Source organism: Patiria miniata, unplaced genomic scaffold, assembly GCF_015706575.1.
Source record: "Patiria miniata isolate m_02_andy unplaced genomic scaffold, ASM1570657v1 HiC_scaffold_18, whole genome shotgun sequence".
NCBI lineage: Eukaryota > Metazoa > Echinodermata > Asteroidea > Valvatida > Asterinidae > Patiria > Patiria miniata.
In genome coordinates this window covers 4,095,427-4,120,321 of record NW_024037056.1, presented here as the reverse complement: position 1 = coordinate 4,120,321, position 24,895 = coordinate 4,095,427, and the positions used below count along the sequence as shown (strand labels likewise).

The following is a 24,895-nucleotide window of genomic DNA, read 5'->3' as shown; positions in this document are numbered from 1 at the left end:
AATAACAGTTGCTGCCGTGCGATTCAACGCTGTATTGCGTGTTCACGGTACATCGCGGTGATCTTTGTTTTCGTGTTATGTTTACTATATACGAAGTCAACATACAGTGTTCATTTCAAATGTACCGGGTATGTCTGATGTGGACATGCTGTATTTTGTTTTTTTATACAAGAACTGATTGCATTGTTACTTGTTCTTGTGATAATCAGTTGTTCATTTTGAAGTGCTACGATAGGGTTTAAAATATTTCTCATTTACAGAAATTTGGAATATTTAAAGTGTGTGTTAACATATTAAATCGCCAAAAAAAGCCTCACTACCGTGCCTGTGCTGACGTGATGTAAGTCACACGTCTCTGAAACCAAAAGCACAAATCACAAACCTGTCCTGGGTGTGCAATTTTTCTCAATTGTGTGTAAGTTAGTACATATGTATAGGTTATCAATGGGTAGTTGTAGCTTCCAAAATCAATTGCATACAACATTGGGTGGATCATGGGTGGATCAGGCTGTTTCATGACCAAATGCCGGACGGCCATGTTTAAGGTGAAAACACTTTGCTTGTTCAGTGTAACGACCGTGCGGTGCAGTATGCAATATTGACATGCATGGATTATTCATGTGGGGCCCTGCATTCTCAAGAGTCTATTCCCCACTGAAGTGGTTGGCTCTAGCCGGTTCCCCATACCTCGTCTACCAGTCGCCTGGGCCCCCGTTTGTCACCTCATGAGAAGAACATTGCCATCAAGGCGTACGTAGACTTAGTATCCAATGTCACATTAAGCTGTGTGTGTACCGATCTAAGCAAATTCTACCCACGACACTTGCCGAGAGAGCTGCGCGAGGCCCCCGAATGCTTCCCCGGCGTGAATTTGTTATTCCACGTGCGACGGGCGCATGGAATAATCCACATCAGAGCGGCAAACAGAGTTGATAATCGTTGTGCTAAGATCGTACCGAGAAACAGACTGGCTTGGAATTGGGATTGAAGGATCTGGAAAAATATTTGTGTCATGGTTAGGAGAGAGCGAAGCAAACTCAGACATTTCTGCATGTGCTGCATCGCAAGAGTAAGTAATGTTTGTCTTTAGATGTGGACAGCAATTATGCTAAGATGTCCACCGATTACATGTAGATCTTATCCTACTGCGTCCCTTGTAAATTAGACGGTTGCCTGCCATGACTGTGTAAGCATGGGTGACTGCTGTTTATTTGGCCGGGAGTGGACCGAAATATACTGCGTTATGGATGTACATGTATATGTTCATGTACCTACCGTACATTGTACCCTTCCCGACTAATAAATGAGTGAACCTGGCTATAATTTGGCAACTTAAGAACCCAGCTGCCCCCTAGGCCCTTTTGGCTAGGATAGGAACCATAGGAACCATCCTCAATCCTGCAAAATCCTCCAACTGCCACCATGTAAAAATTGGATTCAGCCTCAGTCCTCCAAAATCATCCGTTATTTCTTGAATTTGTTCAGTAGAGGGGTGACCGTTGCCTTGATCAATCAGAATCCTCCACTGTTAATGGGTTGAGGCAGTGTGGATGATATGGAGCATAATGCAGGGCTCAATTATGCATGACTGAACATAAACAGTGCTGGGTATACTATACAGCCTACGAACTCGACTCAATGAATCTTCCCAAATAAACCAACATTCCATTCAGCCTCAATCCTCCAAAATCCTCCAAAACCGCCTGAAGAATTTTAGAGGATTAAGGAGGGTTAGGGTTAAGGCTTTTGCAGAATTACATGTATACTTCATGATTTAGTGGAAGAGTTCCATGTATAGTACCGGTACATGTACACAAAATGTACAAGTACTGGGTACATGTAGGCTTGTCTTGAAATGTTTAAATGTTAAATACATGTACCGTACCGCAATGTACGTATGCATATTATGTACATGTACATTCCACCAGTACTGATACATGTATGTACCTGAACATGTCATGTACATGTACATGGTACAACATGTACATGTTATGCTCTATCTTGTAAAATTCCAAATTATTGTCAACAATCGGCAATACAATAGTCTAAAAATACATGTACATTTTTTGTAAATATTTTGTTTACAAAGTTCTGGAAAATGTGAAAGCGTATCAAAATTTATAAAAATTGATTGTTTTTTTGCAAATTAGTTGTGACATGTTCATGATTTGCATGCAAATGTATAATTTAAACTTTCAAACTTTCATTGTCAAAATCCGACAATGTTCAACTACCTATAGTGAAATCAATTCAATTATGCCTCGCCCCACCTCCCCCCTTCCTTTCCGTAGCTCAGTCATTATTTATGAGTATTTATTCTAGCCAGGATATGTATTTACTGTGCCATTCCATTATCTCAAGCAAGCAGTGTTGACAGTGACGATAATGCCAGAAAATTCACCTGCTCGACCAAAGTCCAGATCTGAATGTGTGCGCTAAGAAATAAAAACCCCTCCCCCTAAAAAAAAGCGTTTCCGTATCTTTAAAAACATTGAATTCCGCACACATTTCCTAAACCCTCTTCAATCTAATAAAATCATCCAGGTGGTTTTGAATGATTTTGGAGGATTGAGGCTGAACGGCAAGTTAGTGTTGGTTGATTTTGGAGGATGCATTGTGTCGAATCCGTGGGCTGTATCCAGCAAATCGTGACGTAATAAACAGGACTCGTTTATACTACGCTGCATCGGGAGTCCTGCTTATTACATCACCATTTACTATGTTTTGTTTGCTCCCACCAACGACGACTTTTACACAAATTGCACGTTCGGGTCGAATCAGGACCTGAAAAACAGCTCTCAAAAGTACCTTTTGTACTCATTTCATGACAGACACAATAGTCGTTTTTATTTCATCACACCTTAGGCTACATATACCCGAAAAATGACGGAAATGTCTTTGAGCAGTTCACAACCTCTTTAAACATCAAGCATGTCAAGACTGTACAACCCCTGTGAAACAGGGTATCAGTTTCAGCAGAAATTGTGAAGTGAGCCCTCTTTTGTTTGGAAAGACACAGTCACTTATTGGGTGTATTACATTATTGACCGGCTGTTTGTTCATGATCCACTACGTCTGCATTCATGTCTGGCACCAGCCCTTCTCAAGGACATAATATTGATGTAGTGAGAACATTAATGAGCTCATTGTTATCTTTACATTCCCAATCGTTAATGAAAATTAACGATTGGGAAAAACACGTATCACAATTGAATGCATGCAAATAAAATAAAAACAAAAATATTTTATCAACCTTAATTTCATCCAATTTTTTCTACCTATAAAAAAAATTAAAAAGGGCAAAAAGTCTTGTTTTATCCACCTTTATTTTATTTTCAATGTAGTAGGAAACAAGTTTTTTCTTTGCCTCGGAAAAGTACGTTATTTTGCATGTGCCTCTGACACACATCGTGTACATGTACATGTACATGTACGTGGCATGTATCGGTACTATTTACATACACCACAGCGCGGACCTTGTTTTGAATTAATTAAGATGTAAAACAAGTCCCCACTGGCCCAGTTGACTCGTTGATCGAATCAGGCGTTAAATCAACCCCCTCGCTGTAATCAGATTCCAAAGATTGAATTGACACTGTTTGAAATGCTAATTCCCTAAAACAATTTGTATTCAGTAAGCTATGGGCCTCTGGGCATACACCATCAAGTCTGTTGACCCTTTAGCATTTGTATTACATTGTACTACATTGTATTACATTGTATTACACTGTATTTATTCTTTTTTGAATTGGTAAAACCTTAACAGGCTATGGTGGTTGTACAAGGAGTGAAATATCAGGCCTGGCAGGGCACTTTTTGTTCATACATGTAGGAGAAATTTTCACACAATTTGCCAAAAGCTGACAGAAAAACACCATTATAATTCAATTAACTTCTCAACCAAATTCAGTGTAAATGTTCTTGCATTACACGGTAAGTTATGTGTACATGTACAGGGTTCGAATAGCGTTAGCCCGCTAGCCGAATGCTAGTCAAAACAGCGGCGGGCTAGGCAAACTATTCCTTGAGTAGCCCAGCTGGCGAGTCAAAAAATTATTGGGCTATGGCAAAGACGAAAGGACAGGAAGAAATAAATCATTAAATTCAGAAAGCAAACCTGTATCAACTTGTGTCTAATTGTATTAACTGTTTAGGGTTAAATTATTAGATCTGTTTATTAAAAACACCGACAGTATTGTCTCAGGATACACGTTTTACATGCATGCAAATTGTTGTTTATGAGACACTCTAAAGTAGAAAAACATGCGGGCTAGTAAAAATGCCCACGGGCTAGTTAAGAGTAATGTTTTAGTAGCCCGGCTGGCTAGTGAAAAAAAAGTTAAGGTCGAACCCTGATGTACTCCATCAATTGCACTTAATAAAATAATGTCAGTCCACGAAATTGTTTGTATTTTTTTTTCCTAGAAAAAGTGTGACGTACTGTAGATCATGTTGGCCAGGGCATAGTTTGTTCAGAATTTAAAAATTTAAAGTCCATTCACAAATATTCAATCTAAATTTAAGCTTTCTTTGTAGTCCATTTTTGTGCTTTTTAAACGAAAACTGCTCATTGTTTTGCATGAAAATCCAAACGCTTTTCAAGTATTCAGTATTCTCCTTCTCAATAATGCTGCCATTTGTCAGCCTATTCTACATTTGACTCTGTGAAGGCACAGCCATGATGGACTGTTCGCCGCCTATTGCCTCCAGCTGTGCGTCCCAGCGCAGGCGCAAGGTTTTAAGCATTGATTTCTGTGTCAAACCAACTGGAAGTATTTAACCCATGCAGTCACTGCTCCCAATGCCTCTCGGCACAGTACTACATCTTTTTGTCAGATGCAGATATTTTTTGAGTGCTTTGTCAAAAGCACTTTCAGTTAAATTTTTCTCTTGTTACCGTTATATGGCTGTATTGGTGTAAAAAATACTGGTATAATAAATGTACATTACATTACCGGCTAAAAAACTTAATGATATTTGATATTAGTGCAGTGTTTGCATATATCATGTGTACATGTACATGCACGGTAGCTGTACTTTTGTATACATAAACTGCATTATCCATGTAAAGTGTTTGGATTTTGTATGTTCTTGAACCCCTAAGGCCAACAAAAAAAAGTCTTAGGTTTCTGGTATGGAGCTTGCCTCAAGAGTGGTGCGGCGATGCAGGTTTTTTCCCCCCTACTGTTTTTTCCTCAAATGTCGGCTGATGTTGCAAATGACGCTTCAATCCCCTTAAAACTGTCAAAAATACACATGTACAGGTACGGTACATTGCGTACATGTACATGTATAATTCATTCAATTCAACAGGGCATTGTGTGTGGCACCTCACTAATTGCCACTTTTTGTTGGCATGACTGTGAGCTGAATGGGAGCTTCTGGTAAAATCGGATAACCATTATCCGGTTTAAAAAAAAAAAATAGGATAACTGGATTTTGAAATCTCTGATGTCTCCCACCACTAGTACATATTCACAAGTTGTAAGTGGTCTATATATATAGTACATCTATTTCCAATCTATTTTGCAATGCAAACACTTGTGTAAGGACGTTCTGAGTGACACATTCTCCTCGCATTATTGTTGCCACAATATTTCTTCGGTTCCGATTAATATTTCATCCAACCATCTGACAATCTGTTATTATAAACACGAGTGGTGATATGAAATCTAGAGAGCGCAAACTGTCATGCCATTTCGAGACCTTGTTTTGCTCGTCGCTAGATCTAATTGCCAAAAGAGATGCTCGATATAGGTGCTGTCAAGGTTTTTATGAGGTTCGTCCTTTGATTCATCAGAACAAGATTTTTTCCATCAGATCTTTTTTTTCTTCTCCTTGTGGATTTGTCATTATGCTGTCGTTGCTCATCAGCGATTAGGATATCACGTCCCCTCACTGTTCCCTGTCGCCGTGGTGACCTTCTGGTGGCAGGTTCCTCTCATCATTTTCCCCCACCGCATCGTTGCTTGCTCCCGGCCCGTCTCCATCCAGCCTTGATGCATCGCCGGTCTCCAAGGGGACCCCAACGTAGTCCGGTTACAATCAATGACCCGAGCGATACAACCATGAATAAGGCTGAGTCACAAACACAATAGCGATTAATAATACATTGCTGGGCTGAAGCGCCGACTACATCCGAGGATGACCACACCATGCTCAATCAGCTTTTTTTTTACTGTCCGTGTTAAGACACTGCACGCTAGATTATATCATCTGAGACTGAGAGGCAACTTGAGCGCCAGTTATGATGCCAGGAGTTTCCCATTAATCAACTCGTGGCGTAACCGTCTACCAATTACCAAGCAAGCCGCCGTCAATGTATTGGTTCTCATGCATCTGTTAAAACAACAGCCGGTTCTACTCTAGGACGCCCGTGCTATAAAGAGACCACTGAAGGCCTCTCGTGTATTGCCCGATTTTCATTTTTTTTTTTTTTTCGTCATCACCGCCGATGCGCTCACCAAGTTTACAGTTGGTAGGTGATGCATGTGCATCCCTCCTCAGCCAGCTGTCGTTTTCCTGGCTTGATTTCCAGTGAAACAAGAAAACTGCTCTCGAATCCAGCATTTGGCGACTCATCTTCCGGTGGGGATAAACCTCCGCATCGTCGATCGTCCCCTTTAAGATACATCAAGCTCTGAGCTCTCCACTCTGCATTTTGGATTTGGAGGTTGCGGTTACCGTTCTCTCTGAGTCATCACAAGCATACATGGATGTATTCATCTGTCACACTCCCCGCTTTCTGCCTCTTGTCTTGTGCTCAGGATTCAGTACCAACACGGACCCAAAGCATGGATCTTTTTCTTTCAAGTCAACTATCACCATCACTGGCTGAGATACAATTCAATAATCTGTGATTTACGATTAACAGGTCTGTGCCAATGTGTGAGGACATTTAACGTGGATGTCAATCCGGAATCAAGTTTTCATTTACACCCCCGTAGGATTTATGTCCGAGGTGTTGAACGAAGTTTGGTCATTGATCTGGTGTAGATGTCACCTGCTGCTCTGTGTTACGCAAACATAAATATACATTGTACTGACTAGTATATGGAAATAATGCTGTCCATCGTGATTAAGACAATTCTTGAAAAGGAACAAACACGAAATAGGGGTTGACCACGAGGCTGCGTCATCCCATGTGAACGAGATTGCCGTCGTCAGCTGTTGTCAACAAGAGGCAAATATTCAGTTCGTCGCTTTCATTGGATGAGAAAGGATCAGTCAAGAAACTGGAAAATGATTTGTGGACTGCTATTTTAAATCCACTTGATATCTATAAAGTGTCTGTGACAACAGCTACCCACAGCCACAGTCTTCATAATTGGCAAACCGCAAGCCGCTGACAGGATTTATGTCTCAACAAAATTTGCATGGATTAAATTGGATACATGGTCGTCTCTCTGCCTAGAAATCTTCGTAGATTGGCCATCGTAGGGCTTCAAGTATGCACGCTCAGCTTGCAGTTGTCACAAAACCAATTGTGTGCTTTTAATCTGCCAAGGCCAGCACTCCAACTGCACGTCAATTTGAAACGCATGAGGTACCAAAGCTTGTAATAAATTTGCTTGTGTCCGTACTGATTGTGGACATCATACTGAGCTGGATCATGCATTTCTTGTAGTTTTGACGAGTGATTCAACGCGAAAATTTTGAAATCTGTGAGAGGTCAAAGTTCTGTTAAGTGACACTTCCTTACGGACAAGTGGACAGCGTGTCGTACATTTACGTGTGATTCAGACCGAAATTTGACATTGTCGTCATCAGCGGTCATTTCTTGTAACTTGACCGACGCAAGTCAGCGGTCAGTTGGCCAGCGTGCGTAATCACCGCTTTGTGTTGGTAGGGGAAAATCACTGGTCACAATGTGGGGTGCGTATGACGTCAGGCACCGGTCACCTCATGAGATCCATTCACCGGACCCGTCTTCCAATGCCTGGTTCCCCTGTGAATGCGTCGTCAGTCTGTTTGGATGCAAGAAGAAAACGGTGGTATGCATTTTTACTTACAGTTCTTTGGTTGGTTTTATTTCTGAATGGATAATAACAAATGATTTACATTTAGATGTACCAGTAGCTATTTACTCTCAGTACCAGGCATGCAACTTTTCCCCGGATCCGCTGATTTCTTGAGTTTTTTTACTTCTCATGAATGCCATTACAAATTGAAAAGTACTGTACAAAGTCTTGTGTGGTTTGGAATTTCCCCGTTTTTTTTCTATATTCCCAGTGGCACACCCACTAACGAAACCCACAGTATAAATCACTATACACTGTAGGTACATGTATATGTACGTACATGTACTTCTTGGTTCTCTGCATGTACATTTTACATAAATTGTACATTTACATCGTGGTAATGTACATTAGCATGCAACTTTTACTGCATATATGTACATTTAAAACTCTTAACATTTGCATAAGAAATTGAAGAATATAATTGTATTTTAAAATTTATTCCATTAGTGCATAGTATGCCCAAGCAGTTTAAAAACTGATTTCCATTGGGGCCCTGCACACCTTACAATTTATTAAATAATGTTAACCCTAATGATCCCCAATCAGCCAAACTCCAACACAAGGGTTTAGTGCACAGTTTAATAGCACAGGGTGTTGGAATTTGCAAGGATGAGGAAGGTTCCTAGTAAATCATCCTTGGAGAGTTAATTAAAAGTAAAGTTAAACTCGTAAGGAAAAGTGCATTTGGTGAAACATTTGACGAACATTTATATAATTTACAAATAGAAGTATTTCAGAAATACAATGTAGTACAGAAATAAAGCTATAACTACATATATGAATATCAAATTTAAATTCGTTTACAAACCGGTAGATGCATATTAAGTAGATGGATATTTTTACGCAGATACTGAGGCGTTTTTGATTTAAAAACTTCCTCTGTGAAGGCCCTAGTATAGTGCACACTTTCTATTTTCCGCAAATTTTACCGGTATGTGTACATGTACATGTACATGTACATACAAACAGACACGTCTTTTTAGTGTACATACATGTAAATGTACATGTACACACATGTATTCATGTATCTCTTTCAGCGCAATGCCATTTTGTCCCCAAAGGAATAGGCCGAATGCGTAAGTGCCTCAAATTATATCCACAATTCCACATCAATATTTTTACATTGGAAGGCCATCCCGCTTCCTTACGTACAAAACAGACACACACAGAAAGCTTTTAAAAAGCGTTTGTACGTCGTAATTTTAATCACTCCTCTTTCCTGTCTTTTGGCTGGCTTAAGTCAGCTGCGATTCACAATTCCTCGCATTATTTGCCCCGCGATTCTAAGCATTCCATTCATTGTACATCACACCATGCATCCAGTGTCCGTGCACTCCTGCCTAGGGAACACGGGATTGAGAAATCGACCTGTCGTCTTGGCAACCAGAAATTGAAAGGCTTTTTTTATTCCCTTTCCCGTCTGCATATATAGCTGTCCATTTCCAAAGAGTATCTGGGTTTTGTTTGTTTATTACACTTGATGTATCAAAACCAAATGCAATTTCTCTTTCATGTCTTTGTGGACTGCGAAATTGGGCATCTTTTTACTAAAAATACGTGTAAGGAATTGGAGCCTTTCCAATTAAGAATCTGACACTCTTTTTGATTTATTGAAAGAGATTGCTCAAAATAATGTGTTCACCATATGTAAGGATTTATTATTAGTGTATTCAATGTACACGTACACAAGCAGTGAACATGTACCGTACATTATGTACAATGTACAATGTACATGTACATGTACATCATTTGATGCATTGACATCAAAATCACTGAAAAAAACACCCCAAATTATTTAGGCTAAGTAAAAAAAAAAATTTCTTGTTAGTAAGGAGGAATACTGTTTGTTTGTTTGAATCATCTTTCTTTGCACTTCTTTCAGAGTCACACAGTTTATAAAATTCTCAAACCAAATGGTGTCTCGTCCACAAATTAATTATGCAAAGTCACAAAGTAAATTAGGCCAGCTCGTTTGTTGATCAATACTGGAGGTGCTTGCTTATTACGCTGAGCTGACGCCAATCGATCATAGGTTGTGTAGATACAGCACACCTAACAGTTATTGGAACGAGCACTAACGGGCTATCATCCGCCGTCTTAATGGGGTTTCCATATCGACCGGGCAACAGACAGTGGTAGTAAGTAAACAGAACCACGCAGTTTTTTTAATTACTCAAAAATTGGTTCCAAGTTGTACTTAGCTTGAGAATTCTCATTTCTGGTGCCAAAACATTTTTTAACTAACAATTAACATACAGTTTTGTACTGTCCTTGCTATGGTTTGAACCCATCCCGAAAAAAGATTTGTTCTTTGATCAAAATTATCCTGCAATACAAAAATTATTCACTAGTGATCTTAAAGTGACAACTTTCCAATAAGAAGGACCTAGTTTTGAATTTGCGGCCTGTAATTCAGTTGAAGCAGGGCTCATCTGTCTGTGCTTATTATGCCAAAAATCTCATGTTCGTGTAGCCTTGAATTTGTTACAGTACTGGTGTGGTATCCACATGTACATAAATTGTAAATTGAACAGAGTATACACAGAGTACATTTCATCTACATGTAAATTTAGTGCCTTTCTGCCACGAAAATTTATGCTGACATAAATTTCTGCGCATAATGAGTTGCCATCGCTACTCTCGAGTGACACTTCATGAGTCAGGGTGACTCAGTGACGACAAAGTACTAATGGACACAGATCATGGTCACTACAAATGTGGCAAAACAATTATCAAATGATGACAGGCTCTTTCTTTGAATTGATTGCAATATGACAGTGACAAAATGCAGGTCAGAAATATCCATTTTCTGTTTTCATAATGTTCATGTTTCATGTAAATGTAGCTACTTCACACAAATGCAATATGCAGCATGAAGATGACTTGTCGACACAATCCTTGAGCAATTTCCATTGATATTCATTGCAAGATGCACCGTAAAAAGCACATTTTAAAAACTTTTTCTTTTAGAAAAATTCACAGATTGCCCACAAACATGTACATGTTTGTGGGCAAAAAATGCAGATCTATTTATTTATTTATTAATTTTGTTTATTTATTTATTTATCTTGAGAACATCCAACAGCGAAATGCCAGAACAGGATGGATAATACTTAGCAGAAGACGTGGAAAGAAATTACAGTTTTAGTGGTGGAAGGAAATCCCCAGAATGATATCTTGGCAGGGACTGAAACCCAATCCACATGTTGGCCCAGGCGGGATTCGAACCCGGGTCACAGCAGTGGAAGGCGAGGAAATCTCATCCCCTTGTAAACAATTTTTCAGCTTACATTTTTGTTAATGACTTCACAAGTCTGAATCTGAGGTTCATGACACTCCAACATTTTTTTTCATTTTTGAACACTTTTGAAGGGATGCAAAATTTAAGAATATGTATTTTTATTCGCCATGTTTCATGTTGCACATGTACCGTACATGTATATGTACCTGTACGGTGAGGTTTTGTACAGTGTCTCTGAAACATGTGAAATCTTTCCCATTGTTCCAAATAATGAAATTACATGCTAAATTTGTTTACAGCTTGTACAGATTTTCTTCAATCTTGTTGTCTAGATTTGTTATTTTTTCACCCCCCACCTGAAATCATGGTTTTAGGTTTCCTCCCTTACAATAAAAACAATTTTCAGGCAAATTTGTAAACAGTACCAGTGTCTTTATGTCTATAAATTGATATTGATCATGCGGAGTGCATGGCCAGTAGCAATTTACGGTGCTTTTAGGGCTTGGACGCTTTAGTTACACTGTATGTGTACCGTAAAACACATGTCGCCCCTGTAAAGTGCCGCAGCGTTAATTTCATAAAAAAACCAAGGATGTGTGGGATATTTCACCTCGTCCGTGGAAGGCATTCGCTGAAACAGCTCCCGTTGAATCATTTGAGCGCTGGAATTCCGAGACGCGAGAAAGGAGACCGAGAAGATGTTTCTTTTTCGTAGCGGGTGGAAGAAACTGGTGACCGAGGAGACTCAGAAGGGGAATATGAGGAGTACAGCGTGCGGTTTGGTAAGGGTCGGTCCGTGGCGAGTTTGACACCGATTAAGGTGGATTGTCTTCGAAATCTCGACATATCCTCTACGAGCAGTGCATATGTGCAGAAGGAAAACATCAACACCGATTGCTTGCAATTCACCATGAACTATATTCACAAATTATGGAATTTTCTTTCAATTTTTTGTTTCCAATGCAGCAATACCACTATCCGGATGAAGACCCACCAGCTTTAGATGGCGCCCCGCGGTTGGTTCCCGTAGTTGGTTCCAATGTGACTCAACCCAAGGAGAACATTCAGAGCTACGTCACGCAGACTACCGTGTCGCCAGTTGAGGTAAGATTTAAATAATTGTTTCGGTTAAATAAATTTCAAGCATCTTGATAATTTTGCTGGACAATCGAGGGCTAGCCTATGGGCTCTGCGCAAGAACAAGAGAGGGCGCTGTTTGACCACTTTTGAGAGCCCAGTGGATGGGGCACACCATGTGCGTGTTCTGGTTCATGTGCGTAGAACGCAAAGTACACTCGACTGATTTTATTTTGAATGTGCACAAAGCCATAGCGTCTTCACGTGAGCGTCAGGCGTCGTCGATGATGCGTTCGAATGTCTCTCCCAGTGGTCTCCCCTAACTTTCCCTTTCTTACCGTTGAGGGGGTACTTGTGCACGGAGCCCATAACCGTCTCTTAAATGACTGACTGAATGACTAACAGACTGATTTACTGACTTTCTGACTCATTCACAGTCACTTATGCGCTGGGCAGTGCTATCATATAGGAATACCCCGTGACGCCAATGAATGGGGTAAATCCGGCCCATTGTGTCGACCAGATGCATGAACAGACTTCCAGTGAATAGCCATTCTGAGTCAATTAAATAAAATACTGTGCACTCTAAGACCAGCTTTAGTAGCCTTGTCTTGTTTTGTATTATTAAGGAGGCCCCGTTTTTTTGCCAATATCACACTGTGCAGTCAATCAGATGTGACACATTGTTTGTGTTCAACCCACTAGCATCTGTATTACATTGTATTACTTTATACATGTACATGTATGTACTACATTGTATTACATTGTATATTTATACATGTATTACATTGTATTACATTGTACTACATTGTATATTTATACATGTATTACATTGTATTATATTGTACTACATTGTATATTTGTTCCCTGATGAATTCATGAAACCATGGAGTGCTGAGTTGGTTTAGATGGTACACATGTACAGGGAGAAATACATGTACATGGAAATGACATGTATCGATATTGTAGCAGTTGTACATAACCACTGTTCTTCTCATTAAGGCTGAGTAAAAAAAATTAATAGTTTCTCATCCAGCCTTTGTGAAAATAAAATGAAGGAGGCGGGCACTTTTTTCTCGTTTTTTTTCCCCCAAGATGAGGGATTGCCCAAGATGGCAAATACATTTTTCAATTTTCTCGAATATTTTTCTGATACAAAATTCGGTGTCCAAAGGAGCCAAATAACCCTTTCTACGGTACATACCGGTACCTGTACCTACAATTTTGTTGGAAATAATGAAAAGACAAAACATTAACAAGACACGTGCAAACTACGTTGCAAATGTATGAATAAACAAATAAAAACGAGGCGGCCGGGAAAAAAAGGAAGCGGGTGGGGCCGAGAAAATGGTTAATTTTTTTAACTCGGCCAAAGCATGAAGCGTAGCATTGAAAATCCTCACACTTACAACCTCACAGTAACTCTTAACTCGATTACATCCGTTTGCCCAGTCACAAAAAAAAAATGCGTTATTGCAACTGACTTCATTGCAGACAGGGGTATGCATCGTAAGACACGCCTGCACGATGTGGGGTGGTAGTAATTCCGTTAACTGCGTGTCGGACTTTATAACATCCCTGACATGTGTTGTGAATGGGACCGTATGAATCAATTTACTTGGAGCCAATTACTGCGCCTGTCCATATCTTGCGAGATAAATTCTAAATGACTCATGCATGCTACCGGTGCACTTGTTCATGTTACATGTAATTTTTCTGGAAGCTGTCAAATGGAGAGATTAATCAGGAAAAAAGGAAGATTTGTCTTAATTGCAATTGTCGTGCGTAAGAAAGTTCAAACAATCCACTGTGCCGCCTTTGAAACATGGACTGTGCATGTTATGGGTATGATAATTATGGCTTGGCAAGCACACACAATATAACTCTGGGAGTCAGTGTGTGGGACTATTAATTCTGAATGGCGCCCTCTGTTGAAGGTTTGTGGTAAGTTCAAACACATGTTTACAATGTATAAACTGTACATGTACAATTAGTGGTTTTTTTTAAAACGTACCAGACAAGCAAATTCCATTACGTTTGAAGCAACAAAAGTGCTCAAAATTTAAAGACGGGTGCTGAACAACTAACCTGATTTGAAAAGTTTTAGCTCTGTGGAAGCTGTACCGGTATATTCTGAAAACAACATTCTAGGATCTAGATTTCAATTCAAAAGTTGCCTAGTCGTTATGATTTGCGCCCGAAATCAACATCCAAAACACGTTCTCATTCAGCCAAGTGCAGCTACATGTACGCAATGTCACACACTGAACCGATGAATAATGGCAACCGGGCGTGTGTGCGTCGTGTCCCCGCTTGCACGCACCCATTCACGGATTCGCCCAATTACAAACAAACAACTAACGGAAATTTCCTACGCAAAGTAAACGCACTGAACCGACAAATAATGGCAACTTTGCGCGCTAGCTGTGCGTCGTGTCAACGCTTGAGCGCACCCATTCATGGATTCGCACAATTACAAACCAGCAACTAACTGAAATTTCAAAAAATGCGCCACTTGACTCATCTTTGGAAATGTCCTTCTTTTATTGTTTTCTTCAAAATGACTAACATGCTAGAAAGAATTTTTTCACAAGGACTTTTTGGATAGCTGCAAATGATCTACGTTACTCTATGTTTAACAATTACATGCAGATGACAAATTCAACTAACACGCAGTATGTACATGTACATGCGTGTACATGTACAATGTACTATGACAGAAATATCAACAAATTGGGTCACGCGGCTACATAGATCGCCTCTAGACATCCAGCCATACCCAGAAGCCTCAGCACTTCCTGCTGGCTCCTTGCAATCGGAAATCAGGAGCAACTCGCAAATGTCCTCTCACCAAGTCAGATGTACATGTACGTGTATGTACTTGACACCTGGGCCTGCTGCAACCTGTACCCGACGTGCTTATTCCCTCATTTGGAGTTTAGAGAATTTTATGCGCGGCGCAGCGGGGTCAGCCAAAACGCCGAGCGCCTCGCGTGCTGACACTTGGCAGACCACTGGGGCATCTTCTCTAAGGCTTTGGCGTGAGGACCTGCACTTTTAAGACCCTTGAAGATGATTTTTTTTTCTGCCGACTGATTGACGAGAGATTTGTTGTCGGCAGATTCCTCCATGAGTGCCTTGAATTGTGCCATCGGGTATTTTTTTTGACACCATGGAGTACTGTATGTACGGTACGTCGTACCCTAGGACATCACCTTGATTGTTTTTAAAGACTTGGCAAATATTGTTATCCCTGGTGCTATACAAAAGAAATTAAAAATTGATGCTCACCTTAAATAAAAGCCAAATACGTACAGTTGTATACATACATTTACATACTCCGGGATCTTTTACACACATGTACATGTATCACTGGGGAAAAAATAAATCAATTTTGACAATACATAATTTTGTAAATAATAATTTAAAAACAACTGAAGCACATAGAAACAGAAACTACGAATTAAAAATATGAATGATTAATAGCAAGAATTTTTTATCATTTTCTTCTGCATGTTAATTTTTGCATGTACCGGTAGGTGTACATTTGTACCTTTAATATTAATTTAGGCCCCAGGCTACGAAGTCACCAGAAACACCTTTACAGCAAGCGCCGGATATTTAGAATATATCAGACTTTTTTTCTGTTCAACAACAGGCTCTCTTTAATATGGGTGATTAACTCTCCATCTCATTAACCTAGAAGAAACTCCCTCCAAGCGAGAGGCCGCATCCCGCCATGATGATCAGGCCTTATCAGGGACACGGTGGAAAATAATCCTCAACGTGATGAGTAGAATTTCCTCTTGCCGTCCCAAACGGTACTCTGATATTTTTATTGGCTAGAGGGTTGGGTTGTCTTTTGGGAACAAGGTTCTCCTGGCCTTGTTCTACTTGTAGTTGGAGCTAAACATTGCAACACCTATTTGAAGGAGTGGTCTGTTTGGATGGACTTGAGCTGACACGCGAAGATAATGATTGTGTGGAGAGTCTCTGTGTGAAATAGACATCTGCTCATCGTGTGTGGGGGCAAACCATCAAGTGCATGTACAGCACGGACACTTAGCATACAGGATAGCACGTGTGTGTTCCGAGCGTGCCTGTGATCGCGACGTCAGTGAAAAATTTTTGATCACTGTGTACGCCGAGCGCTAACGGGGACGACACTGGTGTGTTTTGTACGGACCACCTGTTTTGCTGTGAAGACACACATCGCAGGCCTGACGGTACCCCAGTGTGTTGTTCGGCTCGCTGACATCCAGTCGTCGTGTCGGCGTGTTATTTGTTTTGATTTGACGTCCCAGTTTCGTACTTTGTGTCCATGTTTGGCTAAATCCCTGGTCGTCGTGACCGTGGAGGTGTGGGGCTGGCGTCAGTGACAAGCCACCGGAGGCCGGCTGTCTGTGCTCTCTCTCTCCGCAGTGTTTTCCCCCGTTGCCATGATGCATGTTTTCGTCAATGTCTCGGCTTCACTGATGTACGGCAACAAGAAGAAGGTTCGACTCGTTATTCCCGTTAGTAGTTTCCATTCAGACCTACAAATATAATGTATTTATCACAAGCATGAAGCACGTACATTTTTTTCATCACACATACATTGTTTGCATTTATTGTTGCACACAGCATGTGAATGTACATGTACACATGTACATGTACAATGTACAGCACACGTGCATAGCATTTACATTCCCATCCTACATGTTGTACGTATTTATGTACATGTAAAGAATTTCCAATAAATTTTTTTTGTTAGTTTATTTGAATGGAATTGTAATGTAGCGGTATGATGTGAACTCAATACCATATTGTTGTGAAGAAAAAAATTTATACTGTGTACATGTATCGGTATAACATGCATTTTGGAATAGATAATTAAGATTCTTGATATTCATCATGAAGCATTACTTTTCTCCCCATGGTAATTATTGAAATATTATACTCACGAAACTTGGTCATTCAATGTGAATGAGGACTCAAGCTCATCATACACGTAGAAGGATACAGTATGTGTACATGTACATGTTTGTATACATGGTATATGTGACAACGTGGGTTTTTTTTTTGTGGTTATTTCTTTTAGAAAATATAAAGCTGTTGGCACAGTTGGGGACAAATATACCCCATTTTGGGCAAATTCTAATTTTTTGAAAACATTCTCAGTGCCAGTGAATTTCAGTTCAGTACATCAAACTATGTTTTTTTGTCTTGTAAAAAATTGCTTTTCAAATGGAGTTTTGTGTGTGTGGGAAGTCTTTTCCTGAGGAATTTTAATAATGGCAGCGCTTTTGTATTGTGTTCAGTGACATGTATGCAGTCCACAATTATTGTGGACAAGTTGTGTAAATTGTCAAAAAAAAAAAAGGAAACAAAAATTTACAAAAAAAAAAAAAAAAAAATGGTCAGTGTTTCTTCACTATTAAAATTAATAGAGCTTTCATTAGGCATCAGAAATGTCTGAAACGCTTTTGTTCATGAAACTGAAACGATTGCTATTGTTCTCATTTCAGACATTTTGTCTGAAACAAAAGCGTCTCAGATATTTCTTGTTCATATTGTTTGTTACAGTCAGCACTGTTGTCCACCCAGTCGTGCCAAACGTGCCATGCCTGCCCCGATCACGATATCAAACTGCAAAATAATTCATGCAGGCCGCGAACTTCTTATGATTATTACCAATATTGCAGCGTGTCAATACCTGAGGGCAATTAAACTGCAGTACATCATGACTACCGTGCGGTCATTGTCTTGTCCATGTTTGTTACCTCGCTACATGTACGTACATCAGACTGTTTCCTGTTCCCGTGGTCACCGTAGTAACCGATTGTAAGATACACACATCGATAGTGATTTGATATTTTTTTTTTTCATCCTTGGTTGGAAATGTCAGAGTTAAACTGAGTCGCCTAATGGATGTAATTTTTTACTGATTGACTGCATGTACATGTTTGTACACACTATACACTGTACTTCAATATTATTATGCACTACGGTGGTTCAAAACTAAACAGCACTTTCCCGCTGTCAGTGAAAAATTGTTGACTGCTGTGATGTGGGAAGTGACGTTTTTAACACCTGAGGGACGCCTAGCACCCGAGACGAATTACTCAAAAAGATAAATGGTTGTAACTTACATGTACATGTACTGTGTGAGAATATATTAAAACACTGAGGTGTAACCTTTGATAACTGCAAGTTTTGATGTTGTGCCGGACATGAGACTAAGCGTTTGACGTTGCAGTTCTCATTGCGCAAAGCTTGTGTGCCGGCAGAACACGCGCAATGAACGCAGTGCGATATCACCCTCGGTGTGTGGCATGCATTTTTATTGTCCAGACACGTGGCCGTCCTGGACCAATGAAATAACAGTATCCAAGTGCACGATGTAACAACGGAATTCAATATTTATGGTGGCTTGTATGGGACACCAGTCTTAAATTTCCTTCTCAACATTGCACATTTCGACTTAAAACTATTTCTTTTATCTCAAGATGCAGTTTTTTTATGATGAATTTTTTTAGCAGTTTGTTTTGGATGTCATAATTCTTTTGCAATTCTTTGGTGTTATTTTTTGGTGTTTTTGAAGATACATGCATGTACTGTTTTTGTACTTAAATGTTTGAGTGACAAACTCAAAAGTGAATCCTCATTTAACCCTTTTTCAATTGGAACACCCTAAATCTTCCAAAAATTAACTTCAGTTCAACATCCAAATAAACATCTCCATGTATCAATGTATTGTACCTCAACACTCAGTTTCCATCAAAAAGCCACTATTTCTTAATCATCTCTTAGACATGGACTCGTAAATATTTGGCTTTAAATAGACTTGACGGGTTGGGAGTGCGAGGGAGGATGCGAGGGGGGGGGGGGGAGTTGATCATCATCTGTGTCAACAAGGAATGCCACCTGATTATTGATTGCGAAGAAGAAGGAGACAGGAATGAGGTGAGGAGGTGAATAGAAAAATTGCCCCAAATCTTGGCAATTAGATTATCCTTGCTAATTTTCACCAGTACGCTAAAATAAAAAACTCTGGTAACCACCAGTTCATTGAAAATGTGTGAAGGGAACACTTCCTATCTTAGTGATAGTAGCACTCTCAAAAAAATGTGCATGTACGTGTATGTACATGTACTTTGGCTATAAATGTCACTCGCAAGAGCGGATTAGACAGTTTAGGCTAATTAATTACACAAGTTGCGTTAATTCTTTTCAATTAAATCAAATTAGGTTTTGCCCTTCACCGACATAAACACTGTATACTCAGTGTGTTACCTCCCCAGTGAAAGTTGGAAAAAAATCACTCGGGTGGGACTCGAACCCACGACCTCCTGCTTTATAGTGCAGACGTCTTACCACTCGACCACCGAACTAATGGGATCGGTTGGCTAGTTCGGATTTGTCAAATATAAAAATCTTTTCAATTAACAATTTGTTGTTTTATTCAGAAGAATTTCATTGCAAGACTTATTTTGTCATGCCTGAAGACGTGATGAAATTTTGTTTCTTGAAAACGGGACAGTACTGGCTCAGAAATACATACGTGCGTATTGTTCAAAGCCTGAATTTGATTGTTTCCTGGTTTACTAACTTCAGAAAAGCCAAATTTGCTACAACCCCATTTTTGTAAACAAAAAAAAAGGTTGATTTTTTTTGGGGGGGGGATAAATGGAAGAACCTACTCTTTGATATGTACAAATATATTTTCCTGACAGAGTAAATTTTTTCCTTGTTTGCGTTGTTGTTTGTGCCATCCGACAACGCAACCCGATACCTGTTTACCAGCGCAGGAAAAGTTGTTTTTTCCAGAAAGCCGGTGCCCAGGGAAACGCAATACACGTGGCTTATTGGCACTCTACGACTCGATACACTTCCTTTCAAAGTTGTTTTTGTTATTAAAATAAAAGAAGTTGTCTGGGGGATGGATCGGACCCCGCTTCGAGTCATAAACACTTCAGCTAAAGTGTAAAAGCAGTTCAGCAGTGTGATGATGTACATTTGCGTATCGGTTTTTTTAAAAGCAAAATTGCCTCAGAAAAAAAAGAAGAAGAAGAAAAAAAAAAAGAGATCAATCCGTGACTTGCGATAATATTGACAGCTCCTTGACAGTTATCTTTTACTTGTTGGAAATAGGAAAAGGAGTGCGTTTTTTTTTTATCTGCGATGTACATGTAGTGTGTTCAAAATCGTGAATTTTTTAGGAGGGGAGGGGTTATGTGGGGAGGAATGAAGTTATTGATTTTTTATAATTTTGACAACCATTAACCCTCCTGCCATTCAAACAGTCACAGACAGTCAAAATTTCCATCACTTCCCCTGCTATACTTTTAGCAAAGGATAGTCACCAGCAGTCAGATCATATGTCAAGCAAGCACTGCGAGTCAAACTCAGTCAACAGACCATGAACAGACATAGCAGGCAAGTTGTGTACACAGCTGGCTTATCGATTACCCACAGTCAAAGCAAAGCTGTATCGAGTTACATAAACAGTCACGGCCAGTCAATCTTGCTTAACGTAGGCTGGGAATTCTTAATTGTCAAAAACAGTCACTTGATTGATTTTGACTGAAAGGACTACTTGGCACAGAATGTACCGGTATGTTTGCATAGGAGGGTTAATAAATATGCATGAAGATTTTCTATAGAAATCTTGCCTGCAGGTCTTAATTTTCATATTAATTTGGATATCTAATTAGCGATACATTTTCCATTATATGAGTAGTTTTCATATAGTCTCCTTGACCCCGATATTTGGATAAATATACGTGTACCGGTATGCTACATGTAGCTGTATTGGAACAACTACCGGTAGGTTTGAAAGCCGACATGAAACAAATATAATATCCCTGGAAACAATTTATGAGCATTAAAAAGGAGAACACGCACAATGAAATTTCACGCTTTTTATGACTCTATTTTTTTAAACATAGTCAACAGATAACTTCTCTGAAATCCAGACAATCTGCACTGCCAAGTGACTTGCGCGACAATGAATCGCAATCTAGGTTCCAGCCTCCATTTTCTTTTAATTCCGGCCGAGAAAAAAACCCAGGTGCCGTATTTCACTCTTCCTTTATTTTTTCTTCCGGAGGTCGCTTTGTTGGAAGATGGACTCGAGATATATGAGATTTGTGTTTGACGCAGCCATGATAGGGTGTCCATTCAATTAGCTTATTGGCTGAAAGGGAAAGACGAGACGGGCTTTGTGTTGGAACAGTCTCTCCTCATCGCGAGAGCGAAATCGGATTCTTTTCTATTTTTGATCTCTTGTCTGTATCTGTTCTAACCAGAACTGAGACACTTGATTTTGCATCTTTTTCTATAACTACAATGAATCCTTTAAAAAAAAAGACGGTGAACAGTTCTTGATAAGTTTCTTTAAACAAGTCCATGGGATGAATTTGTTTTTAAGAACACATTTGTTGTGCAACTTTCTACTCTTAAATGTATGAAAACGATTTAACATCCCTTTTTGGTTAATTGTTTTGAAAAGTACATGGTTTAAACATTCAAGAAAAATTCTGTGCTTTTCTGTTCAAATTGTGAACCCAAAAATTTGCTCATTGAAAACATCTTTGAGAACAGATTGCTCATTGGCTCACTGCCACGTACTGACACAACAATGAATCACCAAAGAAAAGGAAATTTACGACAGCAAAATATCCCAAATTACGCAACTTTTGATGCAGAAATAGAACCTTGATGTTTCTGCCTGAAATGATATCACATTTTGCTCACGGATATGGCATTTCGCATTAGCATAAAAACCAAAAAGGCACCAAAATACCCTTGAAAATGGGAAAACGAAAATTGAAATATAAGATTTAATGGGATACAAAGGTGCATTTTCAAGGATTGCATTAAAAAAATTATATTGCATGTGCCGTTTAATTTAAAAATCGTGATTCGGGTACATATATTTTTCTTTGGGTATACACTGTAATATTGAATGTAGGGAGAACTCTGATCTGTAAAAATGTAAATAATATACCTGATGATTGCTGATGATGGCAGACTTTTGAAAATCCAAAACAAAATGCAAATTGCACATCAGGCTTTATGAGGCTTCATCGGAAGACTGTTTATTATGCATGATACACAGAACGCGGTTCCTTGCTTCAAGATGTACTGTATGTAATGCTGGGAGATATTCCAACGCCACGGATGAATTACGATGTGGTTTTTATCCAACCTAAGAAAAAAGAAAATATAACAGTTTGACTGACTAGCTTAATGCTGGTCTGTGGCCAGCCAGGCACTGGCAGGTTGATTTTCTTCCTGCCTGGCTTCAGTAATTTTCCGCTCGTTGCAGCCCAGTAAATGAATCAGAGGAGAGCAATGCAGTCTTATTAAGGGAAGCCAGTATCTTTGAAATTCGAGCTTTGATTTCATTTGGTCCGAGTGAGTAGTTAATTTTTCCGCTGATAGGACGGCAAGCTATTTTTAGTTTTGTTGCATTTTTTTTTCTTCCGGTCGTGGAATGATTAGGGTAACTGAACTCTTTTTTTTGTTGCAGTCGTGGATTGTGTTTTAAATAGTTCCAGCTTCGAAACAAATACATTTTTGTGAAATACAATATGTAGAGAAACAACAGAGTGTTTTGGGGATGGGTTAATATATATGCGATTCTGAAACATACATGTAAGTGTGTCTGGATCGAGTGTTTTTCCACGTACATGTACGTATCATTAAAAAAATTCAAACTATTAAATTTACTGTACTGTATGTACATGAACATGTTTTACAGCAGACATTGAGTCATACATGTACTGGTACATTATAATATTTATAAAAGTAAAATAATGTGATCATCTAACTTTTGGATATTTAATTTCCCCAACTGTACCCTGTTGCCATGGTTCCTGGAAATTGTGCGTTGCACCGCATGTGGTGTTTGCTAACATGCATTGTACATGTATACATGTACATGTACATACTTTTTGACCTTTGGCTATTTACAAGTATTAGCAAATACTCTGCATGTTTGAGCAAACATGTACACGAATGTACTTCTACATTCCACATGTACATGTACAATGTACATGTACGTTCATGTCCATAATGTGCCATACACATGTACATGTACATGTATGTCCAAAATATGCCATACATGTCCATAATGTGCCATACACATGTACATGTACATGTACATGTATGTCCAAAATATGCCATACATGTACATGTCCATAATGTGCCATACACATGTACATGTACCGTATGTCCATAATATGCCATACATGTCCATAATTTGCCATGTCCATTTTGTGTACAATATATCGACCATACATTGTACATGTATGTATTCTTTGTGTTATTATTGCCTGTATAAAATTCAGGTGTGTTATGCATTAAACATACGTGTACCGGTATACCTGAACATGTACATAAAATGCTGCAGTGCACGTACTTTTGCCTGACTTACCATAATGCAATGCAATTTGGCAAACATTTGCGTACCTGGAAAATACACTGATTGGCACGGTGCCAAGAAAGTCTTGCGCTATATCGGCTATAAAAAAACCTGCCATATTGAACAGACTTTTGTAATTTACAAAAATGTATATTTGAGTAATTATTGAATTCAGATTGTGTACATCAGTGTGGCTTTATACTTTGTGTAAAATAACATACGTTTACATGTATCGTTATGTGTCCCATTTTCTATAACTCTTTTAAAGGGAGGGAAACATGTAGTTTTATTGCGTAAATACAAAATTATACACATGTACAAAATGTACATGTAAATCTGTTTGTTTAATTGTTTACTTTTTTACATTGTTTGTACATGTACCGTATGCATATCTGCAATATTGATTAAATTCATGTATGGAGAACGTAAGTGATGATTCATAAAATTGACGTTTGAAAAAGAAGCATTTTTCTTTTACAAAAGCAGTTTCCCCATAATGTACAAATGTACCGGTAGGTTTAACAGTTTCAAACCCCCACAAAAAGAAGTATTTTTCAAAAATCAAAAATTCACTAACCATTTAGGACAAAACATGTCAGCTCAAGAAATTGAAAACCTCATTTTCTACTTTTTTAATCATGTTCTCACGTCGGAAAGTCAATTTTTGCGGGTGGCCTAGATTCCCCAGGTCTTGTTTGTTCACCGTACTGCCCTGGTACACATACACTGATTAGGCCTACATCCTAGTTTTTCAGTTTTGTTTTACTATAAGTGCGCACATTTGATCTTAACAAGACCACCCCCAACTCCAATCAACAACCGCCGACCGACTGACTCCACGGGGCCCGAATGGCAGCCGTTCCTGTCACGCGAGATGGAAAACTGTTAATTGATATATCAGGTTCGCTGTTAATAAAATGTGGCAAGGGAACACTCGGGGCACTGATGGTTACATGAGTTCGAGGGGGAAGTGGAAAGAGGAAGGGGGGGGAGACTATGCGTTGCTGTTGAAAGGCAGGCACTGAAATGAACCTGTGCCGACCGTCACACGATTGATGCAAGATCGTCGAAGCATTAATGCTTTGGATTTCAGCCTCTACCACATTAATTGTGAGGCGTTCTGGAAAAATAAGACGGAACTGGGCA

The 24,895-nt window shown here is 39.3% G+C and overlaps 1 protein-coding gene across 6 annotated transcripts in view; it reads left to right on the top strand.

The window, feature by feature from the left end:
- Positions 1-24,895, top strand: part of LOC119724294 (disks large homolog 2-like) — a 67,932-nt gene that overhangs the window by 27,474 nt on the left and 15,563 nt on the right. For 5 of the 6 annotated variants that reach the window (XM_038195278.1, XM_038195277.1, XM_038195279.1 and 2 more), the window contains one exon: positions 12,229-12,366. In XM_038195278.1, coding sequence (XP_038051206.1) covers positions 12,229-12,366 — 138 coding nt within the window. Of the gene's footprint in view, positions 1-7,840; positions 7,995-12,228; positions 12,367-24,895 lie in introns of those variants that run through there. The other variant, XM_038195280.1, reaches the window with a different exon arrangement.